General features: G+C 64.6%; 1 protein-coding gene across 8 annotated transcripts in view; it reads right to left on the bottom strand.

The window, feature by feature from the left end:
- KCNT1 (potassium sodium-activated channel subfamily T member 1) overlaps positions 1–25,586 on the bottom strand; it is a 64,334-nt gene that overhangs the window by 25,845 nt on the left and 12,903 nt on the right. For 6 of the 8 annotated variants that reach the window (XR_014842571.1, XM_085019992.1, XM_085020007.1 and 3 more), the window contains exons 2-4: positions 25,128–25,286; positions 2,326–2,405; positions 1,708–1,807 (exon numbers count right to left, since the gene is read on the bottom strand). Coding sequence is in view for 7 of the 8 variants with exons in the window: in XM_085019979.1 (XP_084876105.1) it covers positions 1,708–1,807; positions 2,326–2,405; positions 25,128–25,286 (339 nt within the window). In the remaining variant the exon portion in view is untranslated. Of the gene's footprint in view, positions 1–1,707; positions 1,808–2,325; positions 2,406–13,719; positions 13,888–25,127; positions 25,287–25,586 lie in introns of those variants that run through there. The other 2 variants (XM_005660554.4, XM_085020001.1) reach the window with 1 other exon arrangement.

Raw genomic sequence — 25,586 nt, 5'->3', positions numbered from 1 at the left:
CATCCATCCTCCGTCCATCCGGCTGCATCCAGCCCCCCACCCATCCATTCTACCCTGCACCTCCCAGCCCCTCATCCATCCGTTCGCTCCCCCCGCCCCGTGCCAGTCCCTGTGTAATGAACACAAAGACCTGGTCCCCGAGTGAGGTAAAGCCTTGGGAATGGAAGAGGTGGGATCCGCCGAGGACAGTGGTTTGAGGGTCAGGTAAAGCCCAGTTTCCTGCTCAAAGCACCGCGGTGGGATCTGCCCTCTCACACGTAGGATGAAGACAGGAAGTCTGTTCTCAGGAGCAGGTGAGTCTGGTCTGGGAAACCCGCCCTGCCGCGTGTGGGTGGGTGGGGGGGACTAAATGCCCCTGGTACAGCAAACTCTCACCCCGTGGCCTTCCTGGCTCAGTCTCCAGGGGCCCAGCAGCCAGGCCTTGGCCTCCAGGGAAGAGGGGAGGGGTCTGCCCTGAGGAGCCGGGCAGACAGGCGACCTGGTTACCCAGAGGACAGGGGTGAGCAGGCCACACAGCCTGACCGCAGGGCCCTCTGCCTCTGTGCGCCCATCCTAGTGGGAGCGGTGCCAAGGGCAGCCAGACATTTGAGGAAGTCCCCTGGGCGGAGCTCGGGGGAGCGGAGCCAGAGCAGAGAGGAAACTGAGCAAGGAGAGGGTTTCAGACACACTGCAGACATGCCCAAGGCAGCGGGGCCCACAGCGGGGGCGGAGCTCTCGGAGGCTGGAAAACCTGGGAGCAGAAGCGACATCTCCACTAGAGAACTGGGCCGCCTCAAGGAGACCAAGGAGAGCAAGAGGGAATCAGAGAACTGTCTCAGAAGCTTCCAGAACCCCACATCCGGGAGTGAGGCCAGAACCTTCCAGAGCCCCACGTCTGGGTGTGAGGGATCCAGAGAGGCTCTCAAAGCAGATGGGTGGGCGGGCTTAAAGACCCGATTCCGATTCTGGCCCTGTGTGGACCTAGCCCGCGTCCACAGGGACCCAGGCGATGATGGGAAGGGGCCACGCCAGGCCCCACAGACACTTGCCAGACGCGGGCGCAGAGGGGTCCCAGCAGCATCCAGGGAAGAAAACGGCTTCCCGCCAGCCTCACGAGTGGGAACGCAGGGCCGCCTCCAGTGCCAACTCGGCGGAAGCCGCTGCAGCCAAAGCGCAGGCGGACCCCCCGTTCCCCTCCACTGCGGCCCGCGAGCCACCCCAGACTGAGGGTGTGGGCAGCTGTCCCCATGCTTAGCCAGGAAGTCACATGTTCCTTGTAAATGATGGAGAGGCCATGGGGCCCGAGGGGGCAGGTGCGGCGAGGGGAGGCCTGCGGGGCTCACGTTCCCCACCCCATGCCTGGCACCCCGCCTGCCCAGCGGGAGCTGAGGGAGTCGGAGCCCCTCGCTGAGACCCCGTGCACCACCGGGTGTTGGGGGGGCATCCCAGACCCTCAAGGAGAAACGTATCCAGGTCTGGACACGGCTGCAGACAAGGACACCCGCCCCCTGTGCTGAGCTGGCCGGTCTGCAGGGGCCTCAGGGCAGAGTCCTGGCCACGGATCTGTGGGAACAGATGCTGGGTGGGGTCCCGCGGGGGAGGGGAGGACTCCCCAAGGCCCCGGGCACGGGGTGCCCCAGGGACGGGGTTGGGTGCCGGGCGTGGACCCCTGTGCAGACCCATCGGCCTCTGTGACGCGGAGGAGCCCTGGGCCCGGGGGTCACCCACCATCCGATGCCCAGGGCAGGGTCGTCGAGCAGGACGCGGACTATGTACAGCAGGCAGGTGAGCAGCTTCAGGGAGAAGTTGAACAGCCGGATCCTCAGGCCTGCGGGGGCGGGGCGGGGGTCAGGGCTCCCCCGGCTGGGGTCCCAGCCCACACGCCTGCCTCCCTCCCTGGGCCTGGGCACCCTGGCTGCCCCCCAGCACTGCCAGGGCTCTGCATGGTGGGGAGGCTGGGCTGGTCTCTGAGAGGTTCCACCCCTTCCGCCCTTACAGGGCGTCCCTGAGCTGCGCGGCAGGGGGCAGACCCCCCCGGGGTGGGGTTGGGGGAGCCACTGAGACCTGATGGACCAGGACCCCGGGCGCCAGCCCTGTGCCCCCTTTCACACCGAGGTGGCCGAGCCCCCACTGGGAAGGCAGGCGGAGGGGGCCCGCCGGGGAGCGGTGGCCCCCCGAGGGCGGGGGGTGGAGGGCTGAGCCGGTGCCTCTGTGGCCAGCCCGGGGTCCAGGAGGGGGCGGGTCCCCACGGGGTCTCCCCATCTCCCACATGGAAGGTGGCGTGGGGCTGAGAGGAGCAGCCCCGCCGCCCCTGAGCCCCCCAAGCCGCCCGCGGGCCCCACTCACTGGATCTTTGGTTTTTGATGAAGAACAGCTTGAGCCGCTCCTTGAAGGTGTTTTCATTGACGTAGAATTCCACCTGCACCCTGGGGGCAGGAGGGCCTGGGCTGGGGGCCGGCAGGGGCAGGGCGGCTTGAGCCCAGAGTCCCGCCCGGCCCGCCCTCCCCGTGTCCCCGCGGACCTGCCCACCCTGCTGCCCTCGCAGCGCCCAGGGCCCCCCCAGGGCCCTCACAGCAGCCGCCAGGATTAAATGTGGCCTGTGTAGCTCAGAGCTCCGAGCACCCCAGAGCGTGTGTATAGGATGTTCCGGAAGCTGGCGGTCAGGTGCTTTGCCTAGAGGCTCGCTGCAGCTCGCGGGACGGTTGGGGCGGATGGGCCCGCAGTGGGGGCCCCCCAGGCCAAGGCCGCTTCCCCTCCCTCGAGCCCGCTGACCATCCTCAGGCGCCCAGAGCCCCTGGGAACAGACTATTTGGACCAGCAGGAGCTGCTGGAGTCCTGCTGAGCGAGGAGGCAGCGTGGGGAAGGGCCATCTGGCCACTCATAACGTGTGGCCTGGGGGTGATGGGCTGCTGCCCCCTGTGGACCCTGCCTTGGCCGCGGGCCTGCTGTGGCCAGCACCCTGGCCAGGCGAGGGCTCAATGTTCCACCAAAATGGAACACTCCAGCATTGGCAGCAGGAGGCACGACAGACGACCCTGCCGCCAACCGGGACTGGTCCGGCACTGCCGCCCTCGCGGAGGTGGGGGCCCGGGCACTGGGCGGCCTTGCTCTGGGTTGGCACCGCCATCCCCACACGGCCTCTCACGGGCTGTGTCTGTCCCATCGGCAGGCTGGTCACAGGACCCCAAAGCAGCCCCCGGGCATCCCTGTGGCCTCCTCGCCCTCTGACCAGACAGAGGCACCGGGGCCAGGCCTTTGGCCGGAAGGGCCTGGTCCCGATGCCATGGCCGGTACCTCACTCAACACAGCTGTCAGGTGGAGGCGGCCCCCACCACCCTCAGGGGCATTGTGGGAGTGGGTCAAGACCGTCCCACCCACAGCTCTGTGTGATGGTCATGACACGGGAGGCAGAGAGGCTCAGCGCCCTGAAGGCAGAGTTGTGCTGCCCAGAGAAATCCAGGAGGGCTGCATGGAGGAGGATGTGCAGGACAGTTGTCCACGGGCGGAGATGAGGCGTGTGCTGGCCCAGGCCCCTGCTCCCACCCCCACCTCCCTGGCATTGCCCACCAGGGCAGGGAGCCCTGACACCTGGGCAGTGTCAGAATGGGCTCCAAATGCCCTCCCACTCCGGGCAGCCTCCGGCTCCCGTCAATGCAGAATAAATGCCGCTCTCCCCTTGACAGTTTCATGGCGCTGCTCCGCCTGGGGCAGGCTGCCCCAGCATCCCCAAGAGTGTTTAAAATATGCATCACTCCCTAAAGCCTGTTCTAGGCAAAGTAGGTGGCACAGGCTTGATGTGTTGGCAGCAGCCGTCTGGACCTGCCCTGGAGGGGGCCCAGGGAGAGGCCTTGGGCGGAGCCCCAGCACCTTGCTCAGGCGGGGGCCCAGCCTGCCCACGGTGGCCGCCACTGTCACAGGGCCCAGGGGGAGGAGGTGTACCCAGCACGCCCCACTGCACACTGCACCCCACTGCACACTGCATCAGAGCAACCCCAGCGATCCCACTGCACGCCTCACCCTACTGTACACCGCACCCTACTGTACACCGCACCCCACTGGACACTGCATCAGAGCAACCCCAGCGGACCCCACTGCACACTGCACCCTACTGTACACCGCACCCTACTGTACACCGCACCCCACTGCACACTGCATCAGAGCAACCCCAGCGGATCCCACTGCACACCTCACCCTACTGTACACCGCACCCTACTGTACACCGCACCCCACTGCACACTGCATCAGAGCAACCCCAGCGGATCCCACTGCACACCTCACCCTACTGTACACCGCACCCTACTGTACACCGCACCCCACTGGACACTGCATCAGAGCAACCCCAGCGGACCCCACTGCACACTGCACCCCACTGGACACTGCACCCCACTGGACACCGCATCAGAGCAACCCCAGTGGACCCCACTGCACACTGCACCCTACTGGACACTGCACCCCACTGCACACTGCATTAGAACAATCCCAGTGGACCCCAATGCACATTGCACCCCACTGTACACTGCATTAGAGCAACCCTACTGCACCCCATTGCACCCCACTGGACACTGCATCAGAGCAACCCCAGCGGATCCCACTGCACACCTCACCCTACTGTACACCGCACCCTACTGTACACCGCACCCCACTGCACACTGCATCAGAGCAACCCTAGTGGACCCCACTGCACACTGCACCCCAACACACCCCACCACACCTGTACCCCAGCCTCCTCTGTAGCGCTGCTCAAAGCCAGGTCAGGGAAGCTCCTGAGAGCCCCTCTGGGGAGCTGGTCAAACGCCTTCTCTCTGAAGGAGGGGCTCCCACAAGCCGGGCGGGGCCTGGGCCACGTCAGCGCCCACGTGTCCCAAGGGACCACAGGGCCCAGAGCACCCCCTCAGAAGCACCCCGACCCTCCTGCCCCGAGCAGCGAAGCCTCCAGGAGGGGTCCCCACTCCTTGCACCCCTCCACTCGGGCGCCCCCATCCTGGTGGCCGAGCTTCACTCCCTCGTCCTTGGCGTCCTAGGGACCTGCCCCCGCACCCTCCCCATTGCTCCGGGCCTGCGCCCCTCACGGTCACGGCCGCTGTCGCTGGAAGTCCCTGCCAGGCCCGTGGGTCAGGACGGCCGACGGAACCAGTCATGCCTCAGACATGGAACCCACGTCACCTGTCAGCTCCCTCGCCTGGGTGGCTGTGGGCCCCCATCAGGACAGCCCCCCTCGGGGTCCCGCGACCCCAAGCAGGAGGAGAGAAAGGGGTGGTCGGGCCGGGGGAGCCAGGCCTGGGTGCGGGGTACCCATCGAGTTGCCTCCACTTTTAACGTTTCACGAGCTGTGGCCGCCCCTTTGCCCCCCACCGCAAAAGTCACCTACGAGCTTTTCATTTACGCTGAAGGACATTTAAGGCGGCGGGTGTCACTGGGCTGAGGGACCTGCTCTTGGCCCAGCAGGTTCCTGGGAGGAAGCAGCCTGGGGTCCCGGAGGTCGGGGCTGGCAGTCAGAGCCTGCCCCACCGCTCTGTGCCTCGGCTGCCTCACCTGGGACGGGCAGTGACAGAGCCCACCTGCCATGGGCATCCCGAGGGTGGCTGGCACGGGGGCTGTGGCCACGGAGAAACTAAAACGGTCCTTTCCACGCCCCAGGGTCTCTTCCCTGTGACGTGTGCTGAGCGTTGGTTTTCAGAGGGAGGATGAAGCGACAGGCCTGCCCTTGGCTGGGCCCTGCCAGTCACCAGTTGAGACGGCACCCGTGATCAGGGCTGGTCTCGCTCTGCGTGTCCGACTTTGGCCCCCAGCTAGCGCCTCAGGCAGGAGATGGCTTACGCCGATTCCCCACAGTGTGCCTGCAGGTGCCACGTGGCTGGCGCCCACCAGCTGTGGCCCAAGGCCCCACGGTGGCCCCGCTGGTGGCCAAGCTCACAGGAAAGCTGCTCTGGGGAGCCTGGGATCGGCCGAGAGCTCAGGGCGAGGGCCCTACAAACACAGCCTGGGGACCCTGGGCAAGGGTAGAGCAGGGGGTCCACTGCCTCTGCTCCCACCCCGTCCACTCGCTCGTTCCTGCCACGAGATGCCCGCTGGCGAGGGCTGGGCGCAGGGAGGGCGGAAGCTGCGTCACGCATCGGCACGCACTGGACCTGGTCATGGACCCCGGGGCCTGGGGGAGCCTGGGCCTCAGACACTCCCTGGGGTACCCCCGGCTTGGGGCCATGAGCCCCGAGGACTGGCCCGGCCAAACCCGCCTCTCTTCCTGGGACAGTCCCTAGCCCTGGCCCCTTGTGTCATTCTCGGAGTGAGCAGCTCTTGGGCCGGTGAGGACAGAGATCCGGGCCGGGCAGCCCGACGGCACCCCCTGAGCCCTGCCGCAGGGCCCCACCCCCTACGTGCAGAGAAATAGGCCCGCCAGGCTGGAGGCCGGCCCAGGGTGCCCAGTGGGTCAGAGGCACCGGGGCTCTGGGCTCCCCAAGGGGCCCGGGCCTGCCGAGTTTCAGGGGCGTGGGGTCAGGTCCCACTAGGCAGCTCTGTCCCGCCCCCACGCAGATGGTGTTCAAGTGGGTCCAGGCCCCTGTGTGCATGGCCTTGTCCACACTGAGTGGACCTGGGGAGGCCCCCTTGTGCCGGCAAAGCAGCTTGAACCCCACCCCACACCAGGACGGGGCCTGCAGGGGAGGATGGGGGCTGCCCCCCTCCCTGCTGACTGGTGGGCTGACCGGCGGCCTGGGGAGTGGCCTTCCGGGTAATCCTGGCAGGTGGCGCTGGCCCAGTTGCCCTGTGCCGGGAAGCGGCAAATGCAGGGCCAGGCGGCCGGCCCCGGAGGGAGGGTGGCCAGACACCAGGCACACGGCTGTGGGCAGGCCCACCTGCCCGGCCATGACAGCTGCACTCACATGGGGCTGAGTTACGGCTGCGTCCTTCCCCGTCTGGGCTGCGTGCTGCCGGCTCTCCAGCAGGCGCCTGTGAGCTCCACGCAGGAGGCCACAGAGCCACGGGCAAGAAAGAAGAGCAGGGGCCCAGCCCAGCGGCCAACCCAAGACCGGCTATTCCGAGAATGGGCAGAGCCTGTGCCCAGCCTGGGTCCCGGACAAGGACAGACACGTGGCCTGCTCTGCTCCCTAGGCAGTGGCACCTCCCGGGCTGCTCTGGGTTTGGAGGCACAGAGAACTGGCAGGGGTGACAGGTGGGCGGCAGGGTGGGGACCGGGCTGCTTTGCCCCCAACCACACCCAGTCCCCAGCCTGCAGACTTGCTTGCAGGCACCCCTCCCACCTCCTCACCAGCGGGGCTCTGGAGCCACCTCGCAGGGTGGATGCCGGGGGGGCCCAAGGCTCTCCTCTAACCCCTCCCACTGCCAGGGTCACGGCATCCTCTCTGCCAGTCATTCCGCTGGGTACCCGGGCCACCGAGGAAACGGAGGGCTGCAAGTGGCCAGGCAAGGTGGGCAGTGACCTCTTGAAGCAGCGGCCGGGCCTGGCCTGGAAGGCAGCCCGACCTGGGGCCCCGTGCATGCCCCACCGGGTCCTTGCTTTGGCCTTCGGCTGGTTCAGGGGCCCTGGGGAGCCTCTTTGGGCCTCCGAGGGCCCGGGGGTGTTTGTGCAACCGGTGACACCTCCACTCTAGGACCCCTCGGGCGGCCGCAGTCACCCCTTCCTCCCACGGTCTCAGACCCGTGCCCGGGGGGACGAAGGCTGGGGGAGCCCCGCGATGCCTTCCCTCCCAGCCGGCACCACGGCTGGGCGACCGAGGCCCAGGGTGGCCCAGCTGCCAGCTCCCAGACCCTAGCCGGTCACGACGCCCCCAGCCACGGTCAGCAGCTAGAAGCTTGGTGAGCGGTGGTTGCTGCCGCTGCCGATGTTAATGAAACGAATCATCAGACCCCACCTAGCGCTGTGAGTCTGAGCAGGGTGGGGGCTCCTTCCAGGAACGTGCCCGACCTGGCGGCTGCGGGGGTGGGTCCCCCGGCCTCACGGCACCTTCGGTTTGACCGAAATCTTTTTTTTTTCCCTTTGCTTTTTGGGGCCACACCCGTGGCATATAGAAGTACCCAGACTAGGGGCTGAATTGGAGCTGCAGCTGCTGGCCTACACCACAGCCATAGCAATGCCAGATCCAAGGCATGTCTGTGACCTACACCACGGCTCACAGCAACGCCAGATCCTTAACCCACTGAGCAAGCCAGGGATCGAACCTGCAACCCCCAGGACACTCTGTTGTGTTCTTAACTCACGGAGTCACAACAGGAAGTCCCTGGACCTAAATCCTAACTGAAGCTGGGAAAAGCCTGGCAGAGTGCGCCATGGGGCCGCTCGGCCGGGTGCCTGGAGGCCTGGACCTGCAAGGCAAATATAGCGGGCTGAGGCCGAGGTCCCCAGGGGTCGGCCGCATGCCTGTCCCCACACAGCCACCACAGCAGGTCCCGTTCCCTCTGGAGGGTTGTCAGGCCGTGCGGCGTCTGCCTCCGGATATCCCTGCTTCCTACTCCCAGGCTCCTCCCCAGGCTCCCTCAGGTGCCCCGGCCCCAGCCTCAGCCCCACCCGAGGTCCCCAAGGTGCCGGGCGGAGCCACGTCCCCTGGGTCTGCCCAGGGGCTGGGAGCAGCCCCAGCAACGAGCAGAGCACTTACTGAGACAGGGAGGAGTCCAGGCTGAAATCTTCCACATGAAGCCTGGGGACAGAGTGGGGTGGACACATCAACGGGGACAGTGGACAGACGGACGGATGCGGGCCTGGACTCCCAGACTAGGCGTGGGCACAGACATACAGGGAGGATCCGGGCAGGATCCGAGGGAGGCAGGGCCACATCCATGCGCACACACCCCTGACCAGGCCGGGCTCCCTCGGTGCCCTGGAGAGCAGCCCAGTGCACGCGGCAGCGCAGGCCCATGCACCCTGCCCCGCCCACCGGGTGTGGGGATGCCCCGATCTGGGAGTTGGCACATGCAGGACAGCGTGCCCACCTGCGGGGAGAGGACCCGAGGCGCGGGGGGGTGGGGGAGGTGGAGGATGACAGGTTGCTGAGCGCTCCCCACCCCTGCTCCGCGCTGGGTCTGCCCCAGGCCCCGTGTGGCCTCTGTGTCCAGGAAGGAGCACTGTCAGCCCCCAGAACACCAGGAAGCTGATGGTGGCCCAGTCAGCCTGCCGACCTCCCCCGACGCCCCGCCCTCCACAGGCCATGGCACCCCCGCCCTGCCCCTCAGTTTCCTGGTGCCAGCACTTCTTGGGGACCCCCAAGGGCACCCCGTCCACTGGGCCAGCAATACACACCTGCTGCCCTTTGGGTGACCTGGCCTGGCCAGCTGACACCAAGATGGGCATGGCCTGTGCCAGTGGAGCCTGGGAGGGAGGGGGTGGTGGGAGCTTGGGGCTCCCAGGGCTGGCCTGTGTGGGCTGGGTAGGGTTGGGGGCACAGAGGGTCTGCTCTTTGCTGGTGAGGCACCCATCCAGGGCCAGCTTCTCCAGAGAGGACTTCAGGGTGCCTCTCTTTTAATCCTCAAGGCAAACATGTTCCAGAAGAGGAAAAACCCAGGTTCAGAGAGGACCACTGCCCTCCCAAGGCCACAGGCAGGGAGGAGGGAGCTGGCCTGCAGGGCTGGGCCCTAGGCACTCGCCTGCCTGCGTGCGCAGGGCCCTCTGGGTGGGCAGGTTCCCCCCACAGTGTCCCCAGCCTATGGGTCCTGGCAAGGTGTACTGCACAGAGCAAGGAAAACCCGGGCTTAACCAGGCCTGAGCCTGGGGTTACTGGGAACTTCTGGCATATTCTGTATGTTTATCCGGCTCAGGTTCCCTCTGGCCTGGGCGTTGCTGAGTCGGGCGACAGCTGCACCTGGGGTGGCAGGAACCTGGCAGGACCATGGTGCGTCACACGGACCAGGAACTTGCTGAGAGCGGGGGAGGGGTGCTGGCAGGAGAACGGGGGGGGCGGGGGGTGGTCGGCGGGGAGGGGAGAGGGGCCAGGGTCCTGGAGGATGGGCATGGGTCTCAGGGGGATACCAGGTAGGTGGACATGGGGTGGGGGAGGGGGCTCTGCCTGCTGCAGTTGAACTGACAGGCCACAGGTCCTGCGAAGAGCAGGAGGGCAGGGCCACCCAAGAGTGAGACCTGGTGGCCACACGCTGGACAGGAAGCAGACGGCGAGGGCCGGCTTGACCCCCAGAGCAAGTGCTGGTCCTGGGCCGGCCAAGCCGGTGCTTCCTGCTGCTCTGGCTCCCCTTCCTTCCCCGACCCCCACAATCCACAGAAGCCCCCACGGCCCTGACAGTCCAGGCCAGTTGGTGGGCAGCCAGGCTCAGAGGGGCAGCCCAGACTTAGGGCCCTGGGTGAACGGGCTGCCCCTAGCGGCCACTCTCTGCAGCTGCCACCATCTCAGGCTAATTTCAATCCCCAGCCAACCGGGGCACCACCTGTCCTGGCCCCGCCCAGTCCCCACCCCCGACTCCACCCACACCCAAGGCTCCACCCACCTCTGGGCCTTCGCACGAAGACCCCTCAGCGGCCGCTCCCCGTTCTCCCCCTACTCTCCCTGACCGCCGAGCTCTGAGCCAGCCCCCTCCCTGGATGTCCTCTCCAGCCGAGGGTCCTGGGCAGGTGAGCCCCACCCCGAAACTACCCCTGGGGGAGGCACAGACACCCTGTGGCCCAGCTCGCACAATCACCGCCTGGCCGTCTCCCGCTGCTCTGGCCAGGTCCTGCTTCCCCACTCCTGGCACCCTCTTCTCTCTGCCCTGGACCTCCTTTGGCCTCTGCAGCAGCCTCCCGCCAGCCAGACCTCAGAGTCCTGGCCTCGGGCCTCCCCTGCACGCGTGGCCTGCCCAGCCCACACAAGGGTCCTCCCTCCCTAGCCCGGGCCCTGCCTCCTGGAGTCCTGCTCTTGGCGGGGCCTCTGGGGCCCCACACTCAGCCGTCCACAGAGCGCCCCACACCCAGCACGACTCTCAGAGCCCAGGAGTCCACCTCGCACATCTTTCTCACCAGCCCCCCCCCCATCAAGTCCCTCCTTCCTTCCAGGCCCGTGCATCTGGCACCTGGCTGGGACCTGAGCTGTGCCTGGAAGCCTCCTGTCTACACCTGGAGGCTCTGTCCCCACCAGCCTGCGGATGCCGGGGGAGACCCCTCCCCCGTGTCCTCGACAGGGGCGTCCCCAGAAGCCGGCACCGGCCCTGCCGCGCCCCGCTCTCCAGCTGGCCCCTGCCTCCTGGCTGTGGGGGACCCTGCTGGGCCTTGGCACCCTCACTCCATCCCGGCTCCAGGGCCTTTCTGCCACACACAGCTGTTGGGGTCTGAGGACTCGTCCCTCCAAGACCAGGGGCAGCCAAGGCTGAAGGACTCCCCGCCCACCACCAGAGGGGCCCCGAACTCAGGCCCCTGCCCCCACCCCACGCCTTCCCTGACCGGAGGCGGCACTCCTGAAGAGGGCACATGGGAACAGCCCTGCCTGTCACCTGTGGGCCCCCCCACTAGCCAGTGCTGGCACTGCTCACGGCCCTGCATGGTGGGAGGGGCCCCAGGGAGAAGACTGGGCAGGAGGCCAGGGGGGCGCTGCGCCAGGGCCCCCAGGCAGGCATGAGGCTATTATGCTGAGGCCACTCAGCCCCAGGGCTGCCGGGGGCATGAAGGGGCCCGGGCCCAGCCTTGACCGACGGGGAGAGTTCATCGCTCGGCCAGCCTCTCCCTCACTGGCTCAGCCGCTCTCAAGAGATGCCGCCCCCCAGGTCAGCTTTCTAATCCTCGCCCCCCCCTCCCGGCCTTGCACTGGAGAGAGGAGGTGGGGAGCGGGAGATGGAGCCGACGTGGAGCCCAGTGCTGAGCGTGGGGTGGGGGGAGCCCTGGGCAGGGCCTCGGGAGCAGGCACCTCCCTGTGGCTCAGTCCCCTGGGGGCGGTGGCGGGCCCGCCCTCTGCCTCCCTACGCCCCAGCAATGGCAAGGCCTCCAGGAGGCTCTGGGTCATCCCAAGGAGGGCCGAGGCCCAGCGGGCCCCAGGAGATGCGTACGGGAAGGGGCACTCCAGGAGTTTTGGCCCCTAGCTCCCTCCACCAGAGGGCACCCCCCTCCCTGCTCTGGTCTCGCTGGCATCTGTGTTAGACTCGAGTTCCTAAGGAACAAACCCTGCAATTCCTCCTCTGCTCAGGAACCTGCCATAGCTCCCTACGGATCCCGTCCACAGCAGACTCTTGGGGGGCATTTAATGCTTGGGAAGAAGAGGCTGCAAGTGCCAGGCCCCAGTGCTGCTGGGTCAGCTGTGCAGCTGCAGACACTTCCTGTTTTCTACTCTGCAGAAGGAGGCTGAGAAGGATTCTGCACCTCAGAGGCGGCTGCGGGGTGTGGGATGGGAGGGCTTCCTGGAGGAGGTGGCCCTGCTACCTCAGCTCCCATGCTGCACTGCAGGCTCAGATGCAGCCCGGGCGGGACCTGCCATCTCTGTGTCCCTGCAGAAACAGGGACAGCGGGGAGCCAATCCCTTGCGGGGGCCAGGCTGGCTGCAACCAGAGCCTCTGGACTTGCTGCCCCCCACAGTGTCCAAGAAGAGAACCGAGAGGAGAGGAATCTGGCCTCCAGGGCTTCGGCAGGCACTTGCTTCTGTCCTGCCCAGGGGCTCTACCCATTAGCTGCTTGAGGCCACCAGGAGTGCCTGTTAGAGGCACTTAATCTCCAGCCTTAGCAGTCTCCTCTGGCAAATGGGGTGACCTCTGGGGCTTCCCCCCCACCCCGGGGGGGCAGGAATTAGGGTGTGGAGGCAGGAAGGGGTCTGGATGGTCTGTGGCCGGCAGGGAAGGGCGGGGGAGGCTCCCCAGGCACCCTTGGTCCTGCCATCTGCCAGACCGAGACTCTGCCAACCCCTCGCCCCAACCCTGACAGTGCACGATCCCTCTTCCTGGCTCTGGCCCTGGCTGTCCCTTCTGCCTGGAAGCCCCTGCCCACTTCCCTGTGCTCCCCCTGAAGGAAAGAAAGCCCCCGCTCTCCTTGCCCCGGCCCAGCCTGCGCCTCTCTCCACCAGGCATAGGTTTCTGTGCCCACGACATATGCCCACACCAGGGTGGGGCTGATTCATCTCAGTTTCCCCCGCAGAGCTGAGCAGGACTCCTGGCACAGGGAAGGTGATGGCTAAGTGGCGCTGCACACCAGCCTCAGTGTCCTCATCCGTGAAATGGGGTGCTGTACTACGCCCATGCTCAGCATGCCAGAGGGGGGTGGGCACTCCTCTGCCTGGCCAGGAAACCCACCTCCTGGACCTTGGCTGCCACTGGTCCCGGCACCAGCCCGGGGAGCCTGAGCCTTGCTGCACCCCAGCCCCAACCTGCTGTGCAGCCTCCTGGGAGCCTCCAGCCTCCCCGGGCCTCACACTCGCTGCTCACCTCTGAAGTGGGGACACAGATGCTGGCCCTGCCTCCCCCAAGTGGCTGCTGGAACCAGCGTGAGTGTGGCCTCCAGCGGGATGGGGCTCGGGCAGTGGTCACCGAGACACCTGGCACAGCGCCTAAGTCCCCACGTCTTTCCTCCCCTCCCGTCTTACCTGTAGGCCCACTGTGCTCAGCCTCTCCCAGCAGGAGAGAGCAGGGGTCCCACAGACTCCCCAAGGCGGGCTGGAGACACAGGAGTGGTCGCGGCGCTCTGCTGGGGGTCCCCGGGGAGACCTCAGCCGTCCCTCCCTTCCCGGGGCTGCAGGCAACGCGGCAGGTGCAGCCGAGCGAGCCCGTGCAGGATGCGAGCGGCAGAGATGCAAAGCCCCTCCCGGCGGCGCCCCGCGCCCCCGCCCCTACCTCTGGCCCACGTCGCTGCCCACGGAGCCCCCGCCGCGGGCTGGCAGCAGCGGGCTGAGCCCATGCGGCTCCTCGGGGGCCGAGGCGCCGGCCGGGGCGCCCCCCGGGCCCGCCTTGCTCTCGGACGGCGAGCGCGGCAGCTTGGCCCGCGCCATCCTGCGGGAGCGCACGGCCGCGGCGGCGGCAGCGGCGGCGGGGGCGGAGCGGGCGCTACCATCTCCGCGCGCCGCCCCGTGCGCTCCCCGCGCCGCCGCCGCAGTGGAACGGCCGAGGGGGGCTGGGAAGCTGGGGGGCGGCCGGGCTCCCTCCCGCCGCGGCCCGGGGTGGGGGGGCGGCCAGGCTCGGCCCCCTCCCCAGCGCGGAGGCCCCGTGCGCCCAGGGCGCCGCACGTGGGTGGGAGGGGGCCCTGAGGCTGGAGGGGCCGCCTTACAACGGAAGTAGTAGTACTAGCCATACTGTCACGGCGCCCGCCCGGGCAGGGGAGGAATAGTGGCGCGGCGACAGCTGGTGGCTCGCGGCCGGTCACCTCCGCAGGCAGGGGCTGCTGGAGAGGGGAGACAGCTGCTGATTCGCGGCCATGTGCCCGAGTCACAGCCGCCCTGTGGGTCCTGGGGACCCAGGTGTGGCACCAGTTCGCTTGCCCAGAGCCCTGAGCTTCCGGCTCATCCCTGCTGCCCAGGTTGGGTGGGTCCAGCCCCTTGGTCAGATGGGAGCTTGCTGCCTGAGCTCCCTCCCGCAGGCACGCAGGGGCCGCCTCTTCCCCGATTTTCTACACACCCCAAGCCCCCCGGGGAGGTCCAAGGGGAACTCATGTATCCGTGGCCGAGGGCCAGGCTGGGCTTGGCGCTGGGCATGAGATTCCCAGGCGTCGGTCAGGCGGCTCCTTCGCGGAGCCCGGGGTGCGCCCGCCGCCCCACCGCGGGTGAGCTCGTCACCTCCCTGAGCGCGCACCGCTTGAGTTGAGGAAGTGTGCAGATTTCTGTCCGTTGGCAAAGGGGGAAGCCGAGGCGCCCAGGGAGGAAGTGGCTTCCCCAGGAGACCCAGGCAGGAAGGCGTGGAGCAAGGCCTCCCTCCAGGACCGGCCCCTGAGCCTCTGCTCTCCCATGGCTTCGTGATGTGGCTTTTCCGACCAATTCCTTCCATTTCCACACGCGAGGGAGGCCCGAGGCCAGGGAGGGGAGGCGACTGCCCCAAGGAGCAGCCAGCAGGTGTGGGCACTGAGACAACCAAGCCTTTGGGTCTGGCTGCCCTGGAGCCCTGCTGGGTGCAGGGGGCTCTGAGGCACAGCTGTCCGTGTGCCAGGGTGCCAGCCCCTCCAAATCCTGATGCCAGATCAGAGGCTCCAGCTTGGCCCGCCTCTGTTTCTTTACCGCACTTGTGACCCAGCAAAGAACCAGGGCCCGGCACTCACAGAAGGTCTGTGGGAGGAAGGGGGGCCTGGGTGCACGCAGCCCCTGGCCCAGCCCCTCCCCAGACGCCGCAGTCAGGAACAGGCTGTGCAAGGCCACGCCGCAGTCTCGGCAGACACCCCAACCATGAGCTGCGTCCCATCCTTAGAAAACAAGGTGTTTGCACCAGCCAAGCTCGAGGAGGCCCCTGCCTGCCCCTGGGGGGAGGGGGAGAGCTGATGTCAGCCACTCCCTGCCCATCCAGTTTGAGTGACACGAAGGGCTGCAAAGAGCTGGGGCTGGACGTGTTGGGGCCCGCGGAGAGTGAGACACACACTGGGATGCGTATAAAACAAAGCCAGCAGGACCACAGGCTTGGGCGTCGTCCATGGGGCCACGCTGAGGCCCCTCCGCACCCGTGTCCATGCACTGAGGACTGGCTGCTGCCAGGGATGCTCACCTGTGCACCCCGGGGGCTGCAAGGGGCGCTCCTTGGGACTCTTGGGATCCACAAAGACAAAAGCACTTGATTTCCTGGGTCAGCAGCAGCAAGGGGCAGCCCGCCTCAGGGGCTTCCAGGAGCCCTGTCTGTAAGGACACAGGACGCCCACGCTTCCCGTCCACCCCCAACAAGGCAGGATGTCCAACATTTTGTGTGGCTTTAATGACAAGTTTAGGCTGACGTGTAGTGGTGACATCTGGGGGTGGGCTGGGGGAGGCCTTTTGACTGGCTGCTGCTGCATCATTTATGTGAGGGTTGATTTATTTAGGAGAGAACGGTGCACTTTCATCTCACAGCCTGGTGGTCTCGCCTTGTGTGGAGAGAACAGACACCTCCCCTGTGTGGACCAGTGGCCTGAGGGCACGCCAGCAATGTCCAGTGAGCAGGCTGGATGTCCCTGAGTGAGGTGAGGCAGGGAGAGTAGGCCCCGAGGTGTCCCAGCACAGCCCGCTCCCAAGGGGCTGAGCAAGCCTCTGGTCCCGTTGGCTGGGCAGTGGGGGGGGGGGGCACAGGGGGAAAGGTCCTTTGTTCAAGCACCTATGCTTTTTTCCGACAGGCTTCACCCCTGCTGCACAGCAGCCCTGAAGGAGATTGGGGTTGTCACTGTGCTCGGACGGCTGGCTGGGTGGGGGCGGGGCCTGGCGTGGGGGGTGAGGAAGCAGGTGGAGTCCAAGGTGCGTTTGAAGGTGGAGCTAGCCAGGCTTCCTGGAGGATTGGATGGGGGGGGGAGCAAAGGGGGGAAAGGGGTGGATGGTGACCCCCGAGATGGGGAAGACAGAGGAGCAGATGGCAGGGGGCTTCCCAGACCCGTTGGGGACATTCTCAAATGCAGTCACATGACAGTGATGGATACAGTGGACTATTATCCAGGCTTAAGAAGGAAGGCGGTCTTGACACAGGCTCCAGCGTGGATGAGTCCTGGAGATACTGTGCTGAACGAAACACACCAGTCACAAAGGGCCAAATCCTGCAGCAGGCACTCATGGGAGGCCCGCAGCCAAATCTACAGACACAGGAAGGGGATGGTGGTGCTGGGGCTGGGGGAGGGGAGGGGGAGTGAGGGTTTAATGCGGACAGAGCTTCAGTTTGGGGAGAGGAGAAGGTTCCAGAGACGGATGTGGGGATTGCACAACAATGTGAGTGTACTGTACTGATGGCCCGAGCTCTGCCCTTACAGTGGTTAAGATGGTACCTTTCTGGTATCTTTTACCACAATGAAAACAAATAAAAATTTTAAAAAGAAAAGAGGAAGAGAGAGAGAGAAGAAGAAGAAAGGGGGAGGAAGAGGATACACTTCATAAGACCAAGGAGGAATCCCCGGTGGGCTTCAAGCCCATCTGATAGGGTCAGGCTCAAAGGTGAGATACACCCAGCATCTCAGCAGACTAAGGAAGAATGGGAGGTGGCAGAAACTCTGGAAACAAACTGAGAGCCCAAACACTAAATGACGCCAGAATGTTAACGGACCCAAAGTAGAAAAGAGATAACTGCAAACGGCGTTACCGACAGAGGAGCAGCCAGGCTGGCACAAAGTGTCCAGGAGCCAAGAACTACACAGGATCCTCACGCAAAGAACTGCTTGTGCACCTGGGTGGAGGTGCAACCTGTTTTAAATTCTCGAAACACATTTAGGAAGTACTGAGACATATGCTGATGAAAGAACTATACTGAGTTCCAGGAAAATAAGATACAGAAGGCACCACACCCAGATATCGATCCCATCAATCTCCTGGGCTTAAAGGATAAAGAGATTATTCTTGGGCACTAAGAGAGAAAAAGCCAGTCAAGTGAGAGGTGGAGCATCTGGCTTCAGGGGCTGGGGGAGGGGAGGAGAGCGAGTGTTTAATGGGGACAGAGTTTCAGTTTGAGACAAAAGAAATGGAGGGTGGTGATGGCTGCACATTAAGAATGTGCTTGGTGTACTTTGAAACAAAGGCTGTAACAAGAGACAAAGAAGAGCTTTACATAATGATCAGGGTATCAATACAAAAAGAATACATAAATTGTAAATGTTTGCAATCAACACAGGAGTACCTAAGTACATACAAATACCAACAGAGATAAAGGGAAAAGCTGACAGTAACATAATCACAAGAGGGGACTTTAATACCCCACTTACATCCATGGACAGATTATCCAGACAGAAAGTCAATAAGGAAACACTGACCTTCAATGACACCTTAGACCAGGTGGACCTAATACGTAGATTTCATCCCAAAACATCAAAATACACATTCTTTTCTAGAGTGCCTATGGAACATTCTCCAGGATAGATCACATGCTAGGCCACAAAACAAGTCCCAGTGACTAAGACAACTGAAATCACAGCAACATCTTTTCTGACCACAACACTATGAAATCCACCACAAGGAACAACAACAACAACAACTGCAAAACCCGCAAGCATGTGGAGGCTAAACAGGATGCTACTAGACAACCCATGGATCACTCAAGAACTAAGAAAAATTTAAAAACTATCTGGAGACAAATGCAAATAAAAACACAACGATTCAAAATCTAGGGGACCCTGGAGTTCCCGTCGTGGTGCAGTGGTTAACGAATCCGACTAGGAACCATGAGGTTGCGGGTTCGGTCCCTGCCCTTGCTCAGTGGGTTAACGATCCGGGGTTGCCGTGAGCTGTGGTGTAGGTTGCAGACGCGGCTCGGATCCCGCATTGCTGTGGCTCTGGCGTAGGCCGGTGGCTACAGCTCCGACTCAACCCCTAGCCTGGGAACCTCCATATGCCGCGGGAGCGGCCCAAGAAATAGCAACAACAACAACAACAACAACAACAACAAAGACAAAAGACAACAACAACAACAACAAAAAATCTAGGGGACCCGGCAAAATCAGTTCTAAGAGAGAAGCTGATAGCATTACAAGCCTATGTCAGGAAATAAGAAAAAGATCAAATAAATGAACTTTACACTTAAAGGAACTAGAAAAAAGAAAACCCCCAAACCCAAAGTTAATAGACAGAAAGAAAATCCTAAAGACTGCTGAGGGGCCCACCAACAAGGTCACTGACCACCCAGCAGACCAGGGCGTGCCCTACAACCCACACTGGAAACTTCCTTCGGGACCAGAGGAGGAGGTAGGTGCTGATCCCTGGGTCTCAGGCTGTTTGCCATCCCTCTCCATCACATGTGCACCCCGATGGGCAACCTGTGGCTACTGAAACAAAGTACCACAAGTGAGAACCTTACAACTTGTGGAACTCACTCTCCCAGACTCCAAAATCCAGGGAAGAACCATGCTCCCTCTGGAGGCTCCAGGGGCGGGTCCATCTTGCTCCTCCAGCTGCTGGTGGCCCAGGTGGCCCTGGCTTATGGTCACATCACCCAGTCTCTGCTATGTCTTCACACGCCTGCGCCTGTGGGTTTCTCTTCTTATAAGGACACCAGCCACTGGATGGAGGGCCCGCCCTAAATCCAAGATCATCCTGTCTCAAGGTCTTTACGCTGATGACATCTGCAAGACCCTGTTTCCAAATAAAGTCACATACCCAGGTGCCAGGTGCACATGAATCCACGCGACACTGTTCAGAGCACTACAGTGGGTCTGCATGACTTTCCTGCAGACCACCTGCACCCCCACCGACGTTCCCCCAATTAGCTGTGCGACCTTGAACAGGTCCCTTTCCAGAGGGATCTGCCCCCACTCGCCAGGTGCCTGCACCTAGTCGGGGAGGGGAGAGGGGCAGTTCCAGGCTGGAACCTGATCATATAACTCTCCGCTGGTGAAGCCCCCAGGCTGCAGTGTTTATCATGCATGCGCTGCCGGAGCCCCAGCCTGGACCTCTCACAGCCCATCTTCAGTCCAGGTGGAGGAGGCCGAGTCCATGCACAGTGCTCTTGACGGCGATGGTGCCTCATGGGAAGCATATGGGGGGTGGGGGGGTGGACCCGCAATTTGAAGCCAAAACCCATCATCGTTTTCATGACACTAGGGGATGCTGGCTGCCCTCTTGCTAGGCGTCTGTGTTTTGCTTTGCACTAATTGGGAGAAATTTAATTTTGCACACGTCCCCAGGATGCAGGCTTGGAAGCAAAGAGATGTGCTGAGATGTGTGAGGTCGGGGTGAGTGGGCAGGATGGGGACACGGCTCCCAGGGTCACCTGACTTGCCATCTCAGGGTCTTCCCCAGCATCCGCAGGGCGTGGGAGAGCGGAGCCAGGGGCCATCACAGAAATGCTAACACCTTGACTGACGTACCTCCAATCCCTGAGCACAGCGTGCACGCAGCGCAGACTCAGGTCCAAGAGCCCTGCCAACTGGCCCCACACCCACAGGCTGGCGAGGGCCCCTCCATCACCCACACCCTCTCTGTCCCGCCAGTTCTGGTCCCTTTATCCTCTGTCTGCTTGCTGCCCATCCTGCCTGCTCCCAGCCTCCCAGGCTGTGGGTGACCCAAGCCCCTGCACTCCCACCTGCAGGGAGGCATGCACGTAGGAGGAAGGCGTGGCCTGTCCTCTGCCCTGTTGCAGGCCCCACTCCCTGCCAGGGACCTCATTGGCCTTGGCCCCAGCCCTACTCACAGTGGGGTCAGGGAGACACAGGCAAAGGAGCCCCAGACCCGGCAGGTGCTGGAAAAGTCAGGACACAAACCTTACTCCCTTGGCACACAGCACACAGACGTGCCAGGACCTGGCACCACCCAGGCCTGTCCCTGCTCCAGTCACGCAGACTGCAGGGAAGCGAGTCCCAGAGAGACACAGGTCTGACCTCAGCCCCACACTCTGGGGACAGCACATCCCCACCCCGCAGCCTCCAGTCCTGTTGCCCACAGAGCTGGCCTGGGCACCATTCCCCCTCCCACTCCCCTGGCTGCACAGGCAGGTCCCAGAACACTCAGGAGTCAACACCATCCCCCTGGGGCCCATCTCCCCCGAAACACGCCCACCGTGAGCTGGGAGACCCCCCGCGAGGGCTTGCCCTCTCTGGTCTCCTGCACCACGGAGCAGAGACCCGTGCCCCTACCCCCGAACCTGCCCCTCCATCTCCAGGGAGCCCGGGGGGGCAGGGGTCATATGCCTCCCATCTCTCAGGACCCCAGGCTGAATCAGCTCCAGCAGCTGTGCTGGCCTAGGCCTGGTAGGTCTTCACCCCACGGGAGGAGCCTGGCCTTGGCCCCCAGCCCCCTTGGAGCCGGCCGGTGGGGAGGGGGGTTCTGGTCCACTTCTGCTCAGCCCTGGGGGAGGGGCAGTGGGGGGCATGCCTCCTGCAGAGACTTCCCCGAGCCCCCCTGCTCTGCCCTGTGCCCAGCCCGGGGGTCAGAGGGGCGCTACAGCCGCCCACAGTGGCTCCCGCAGGGCCGGGCGGGGGTCTGTCCACGGGGTTCCCCCGCATCCCTGGCCATGTAGGCCTGTCTCCCCCGCGTCTCAGCTTGTCGTGTAAAACAATGTTGGTGTTGCTCAAGCGCCACAGAAACGGTCAGGCTCCGTCCTCTGTTGTCCGAGGACTTAGGGAAAGAGCCGCAGGGATGCGACCCTTCTGGGCGGCGTTCTAACCCCGGGGCCTGGCCTCGGGCCTTCCTGCAGCCAGCCAGCGCTGCCCCAGACCCCAGAAAGGCGCTCGCTGCCCGCCCATCTTCCCCTCAGGTGCCGGGGAGCTCAGGTCGGGGGCCCGGACCCTGAGATCACCTCCAGCTGGGGGGACAGGCAGCTGTGGGTAGCAGCTGGTCCCAGCATGCCAGCGGGAGGCCACCTGGGAGTCCCTGCTTCTCACCTGTGGCGCTGCCCACTCGGCCTTTTGCCGAGTCTGCCCCTTGTGGGAGACGAGCCTGTGGTGTGACAGCCTGAGGCCCCCTGCATCTCGGTGCAGAGAGGTCCCCTCCCCCCACGGGGCACCTGCCTGAGCTGGGCTGGGGGAGGGGAGAGGTGCTGAAGCCTTGTGTCCGAGATACAGACCAAGAGCTGGAGGAACGCTTACAATGACCCAGGGCCCACCTGTGAAGCCCTTTCCTGCTCTCCCCGCAGCCGCCCTCTGCGGGAGGAGGGACAGGCGTGGGGGCCCCCGCCTGGCCAGGCCTGCAGCCCTGAGTCGGTCCCTAGGACCAAGTGCTGCTGCTCAGGCTTGCGGGTGCACTGGAGGGTCCTGCCTGCTGGCTCCTGGGGTGAGGGGGCGGTGAGCAGTCCTGGGGGGCGCACAGGGAGCCCTCGCCCCGGCCCGCAGGCAGTGGTGAGGGTCCCCTAGGGCCCTGTCTACCCCCTGAGGGTGTGCCAGGCCTGGTGCTGCCTGCCTGCTGGGCTACCCCCTGCCCTTTGGGGAAAGGCCGGCCAGCAGCAGGGCAGCCTCCTTCGCCCACATGGGCCTGGCTCCCTCCCCCAAGGCCATGGTGTGCAACGCTGCAGTGACTCATGGCGGTGGCTTTATTCCCCTGGGGAACAGGGAGCCCACAGCCCTGCTCGCCCACTCAGCCTGCCAGGAGTCAGCGTCCCCGCACACCCCGCGGAGCTGGCCCCGGGCGTGGGGGCCAGGTGTGGGGCAAGAGGCCTGGAGGCCAGATCTGTGACCCCGCCCCCGAGGCTGCCCATCTCATCTCCCCAGACCCACGATGCCGCCTCTGCAGTGTGTTTGTCCAGGCCATTGGCCCATCCTCCTGCAGCCCCGGGACCCAACCAGGCCTACCTCGGGGCTCTGTGGCATGGTCCCTGGGGCACGTGGAAGGCCACCTGAGCTCCCCGTGCACCTGCTGAGAGCACATGGCCCTGCTGGCAGGGCAGGCTGGCCTTCTTGCCTCAAGGCTCCCGGGCCCTCTGGTCGCTCCACAGCCTCTCAGCCCCGGAGCCCACTGCCTGCTCCCAGACACATCCTGACCACCTTTCCAAACACGTGAGGGGGTCCTGGCAGGCCAAGTGGGAGTGCTCCCCCATCTCCACTTTGGGGATCAGAGAAGGAGTGGGGGCCACAGGCACTGAAGACGGGAAGGAGCGGAGAGAGACGAGGGGCAGGAGGGGAGCTCAGATCCCAGCTGGGCCCTCCAGGTGCACGGCCTTACAGATGGGGGTTCAGGCGATCGCAGAACCCCCGGAAACCCCAATCTGGTCTCCGGCATGCCTGCACCAACGAGACCTGGGAGCACGCGGGGTTCACTGGAGGGCAAGGCCAGGAGCTGCCTCTGCGTGAAGAAGCCTCAAGAGAAGAGAAACTCTCCCGATGGGGCCCCTCCAGCGGCAGCTCCCTCAATGCTCGTGCCCCCGCCCCCCGAGGCTGGCTGCTCCTGGTACCTGGTGCTGTCAGCACCGCACCTCAGAGGCTCCTGTCCAGCCCCCCGGGGAGGAGGCCCAGTCACCTAGACCCTGGCTGCACAGGAACAGACCGGCAGCCCACCCCGCTGGGAGCCCCTGGGTGTTCCGAGTGCCAGCCCCCTCCCCAGGCCCCGGGCCTCCGCTCTGGGGTGAGAAAGGGGACCTTCGCCTGATCAGCCTGGCAAAGGCCAAGCTTCCTTCCTGCTCAACGACGCCCCCCAGGGCCAGCCAGCCCTGCAGACACCAGTGCGGTGTCTCCTCGCCCGGGGACCATGGGGGGTCCTTCTCCTGGAGAATTCGCTCTCACACACGTGCACACCCACATGCACACTCACGCACACACGTGCGCGCGCACACACACACACACACACACACACACAAGCCCACCTCTGAGCGCCATGAGCACACCAGCACAAGCGAGGCCCCTGGGCTCACAGGGGACTTTCCTTCTGAAAACGCTGTTGAGCAGAATGGCGACGGGGCGGGGCTCACCAGGAGCTGGGGGAGTGGGGAGTGACTGCTTACGGGTCCGCGGTTTCCTCCTGGAATGCTCTGGAACCAGAGCGCGGCGATGACGTGAATGCACCAAACATCGCTTTACCGTTACATTTTGTATATGGCACCAAATAAAAAACCCCAAGCCGCAGAGTTTAAAACTCAGTGTGGACTCAGTGCCAGCTTCCCATTTCCCAGGGGACAGGGCAGAGTCCCTCCAGGCAGACACACGCCACCCCACGGCTGATGGCAAAGGCCCGCCATCACTCCTGAAACCCCAGGGATATGTCTCAGCAATGACATCTGCTGCAGTCACTGGCATTTCGGGGGCACTCAGAGGCCCCAGGCCCACATGGGGAGACGGAGGCCGTTTCCTGCCCAGCATCGGAAGAGCCCGCGGGGCTGCTGTTTTCGAGAATTAACCACGTCCCAGCAAAGCAGGCAGTGAGGGGCAGGGGCTGACTTAGGAAGGTGCGAGCCAGGGTTCAGCTGAGGGAAACCCCCAGCCCTGCCCTGCGTCCTGGTAACTTACACGCCGTGGGCAGCCACCCATCCTTCTCCGCCTCTGCCCACGCGCCGCACCTGGGCGTGTGTTCTTGGGTGGGTTTACCTATTGCCCCAGCTCTCCGTCCAAGGAGACGGAACCGCGAGGCGCCGCCGGCCCCTCTGCTGGGCTCACAGCCTTGCTTCTAAGTGGGTCAAGATCTCAGGTCCCCGCTCTCCTCCTGATTCTACCTGGCGGGCACAGCTGCATGGCACGTGAGGTCTGGCAAGACATGCTGCTTCCGGCCGACAGAGTGATTTTAACTCACTTTCCACAAGCCTCACACACATCCTTACACACCGACCTTACTCCCAAGCTCGATTCCTTGCCCAGCTGCAGTTTTCAGCAGCGGGTTATTCTCACAGCTCGCTCTGTCCTGACAACTTCCAGGACAGAGACTTTATGTGCTAACTTGAGTCATCGCACTGTGGGAGGGGGAGGCAAGGACACAGGTCCGGGTTGGGTGGGGAGGGAGACGCGCAGACACCAGCCCCCTGCCCCGCCCCATCACACCGCAAGGGAAGCGGTTCTGGTCCCAGGCCCCACAGGCTCCAGCACGAGCTTTCCCTTGCGGGCGTAAAGCACCTCCCTGGTGGCTGACAGAGCTAAAGTGCTGGGTGTTTACCAAGACGGCTATTTGGGGAAAAGGCAGAGAAAAGCAACATCTTCGCCAGCTTCCCGCCAGCCCCCCGAGCACATGAATTACTCCCGAGAGCTCATTTTGATGATCCTTTGCCGAAAGACTCAAGTTTATTTTGCTTTCATCTGCCCAGAAGAATGCGAGGTAAGGGGATGTTGCCGCTCTCAGTAAGCGACCACAGCATGAGCCTGAAGGACACTGCCCTCCAATTAATAATAAATGACCACAGCCAGCGTCTGGAGGACGCCAGCCCTCAGGCAGACTGCGGGGCTCCGCCACGGAGCGCATACGGCCCTGGCTTGTCCCCAAAACCAGCAGAGCTGTGAGCGGGGCGGGGGGCCTGGGGCAGCTGCGAGGAGGCCGGCCTCGGAATCGGAATCGGTCTCCGGGGAGACTCCCCAGCACAGAGCTTCCCGGCCCTTCCTCCCGGCCCCTCCGGGGAAAATGCTCCCCGCCCGCCCACCCCAAACTTCTCCGACCCGGAGCCCGCCCGGGAAAGTTGAAGGGCGCGGGGCGGGCGGCGCGGGTGCACGGGCGCCCTTCAGCACCGCGGACAGCTCCGCGCGCGGCCCCCCACCCACGCCCTACCTGTCGTCGTTCTGGAAGGACGGGTCGCCCAGCAGCAGGTCGCGGAAGCGGTACCGCGGCGGCAAGGGCAGCACCTCGGAGTCCAGGTCGCTCATCTTGAGGCTGGCGGTGTCCAGCAGCGCGCCGTCCCCGCGGCCGCCGTCTCCTGCGCCGGGCTGCCTGCGGGCACACGCCAGCGCCCCCTCAGCCGCGTCCGCGCAGACCCGCCCGCCCCCCGCAGCCCCCCGCCCGCCCTGCCGCCCCCGCAGCACAGCCTTGGCCACTGCCCCCGCGGGGCTGCGCAGGGCCCACTCCAAAGCACTGCCAGTGCGTGGGGGAGCTTTGCCACAGGCAACGTCAGGGGCAGGCCCTCTGGCACCACCCCTAGACGCCCACTAGGGCAGACAAGCCCTCCCAGGTTCCCCCACAAGGCTGTGCCAAGGCTGGCTGCTCAGCCTTCCTCAGGGTCCACCCCTACCC

Source organism: Sus scrofa, chromosome 1 (assembly GCF_054392235.1).
Source record: "Sus scrofa isolate SSC_HxYL_T2T_F1_AM1 chromosome 1, Sscrofa_HxYL_maternal_Yorkshire_Landrace_v2.0, whole genome shotgun sequence".
NCBI lineage: Eukaryota > Metazoa > Chordata > Mammalia > Artiodactyla > Suidae > Sus > Sus scrofa.
The sequence above is the reverse complement of the archived record's forward strand: the minus strand, read 5'-3'. Positions and strand labels throughout refer to the sequence as shown.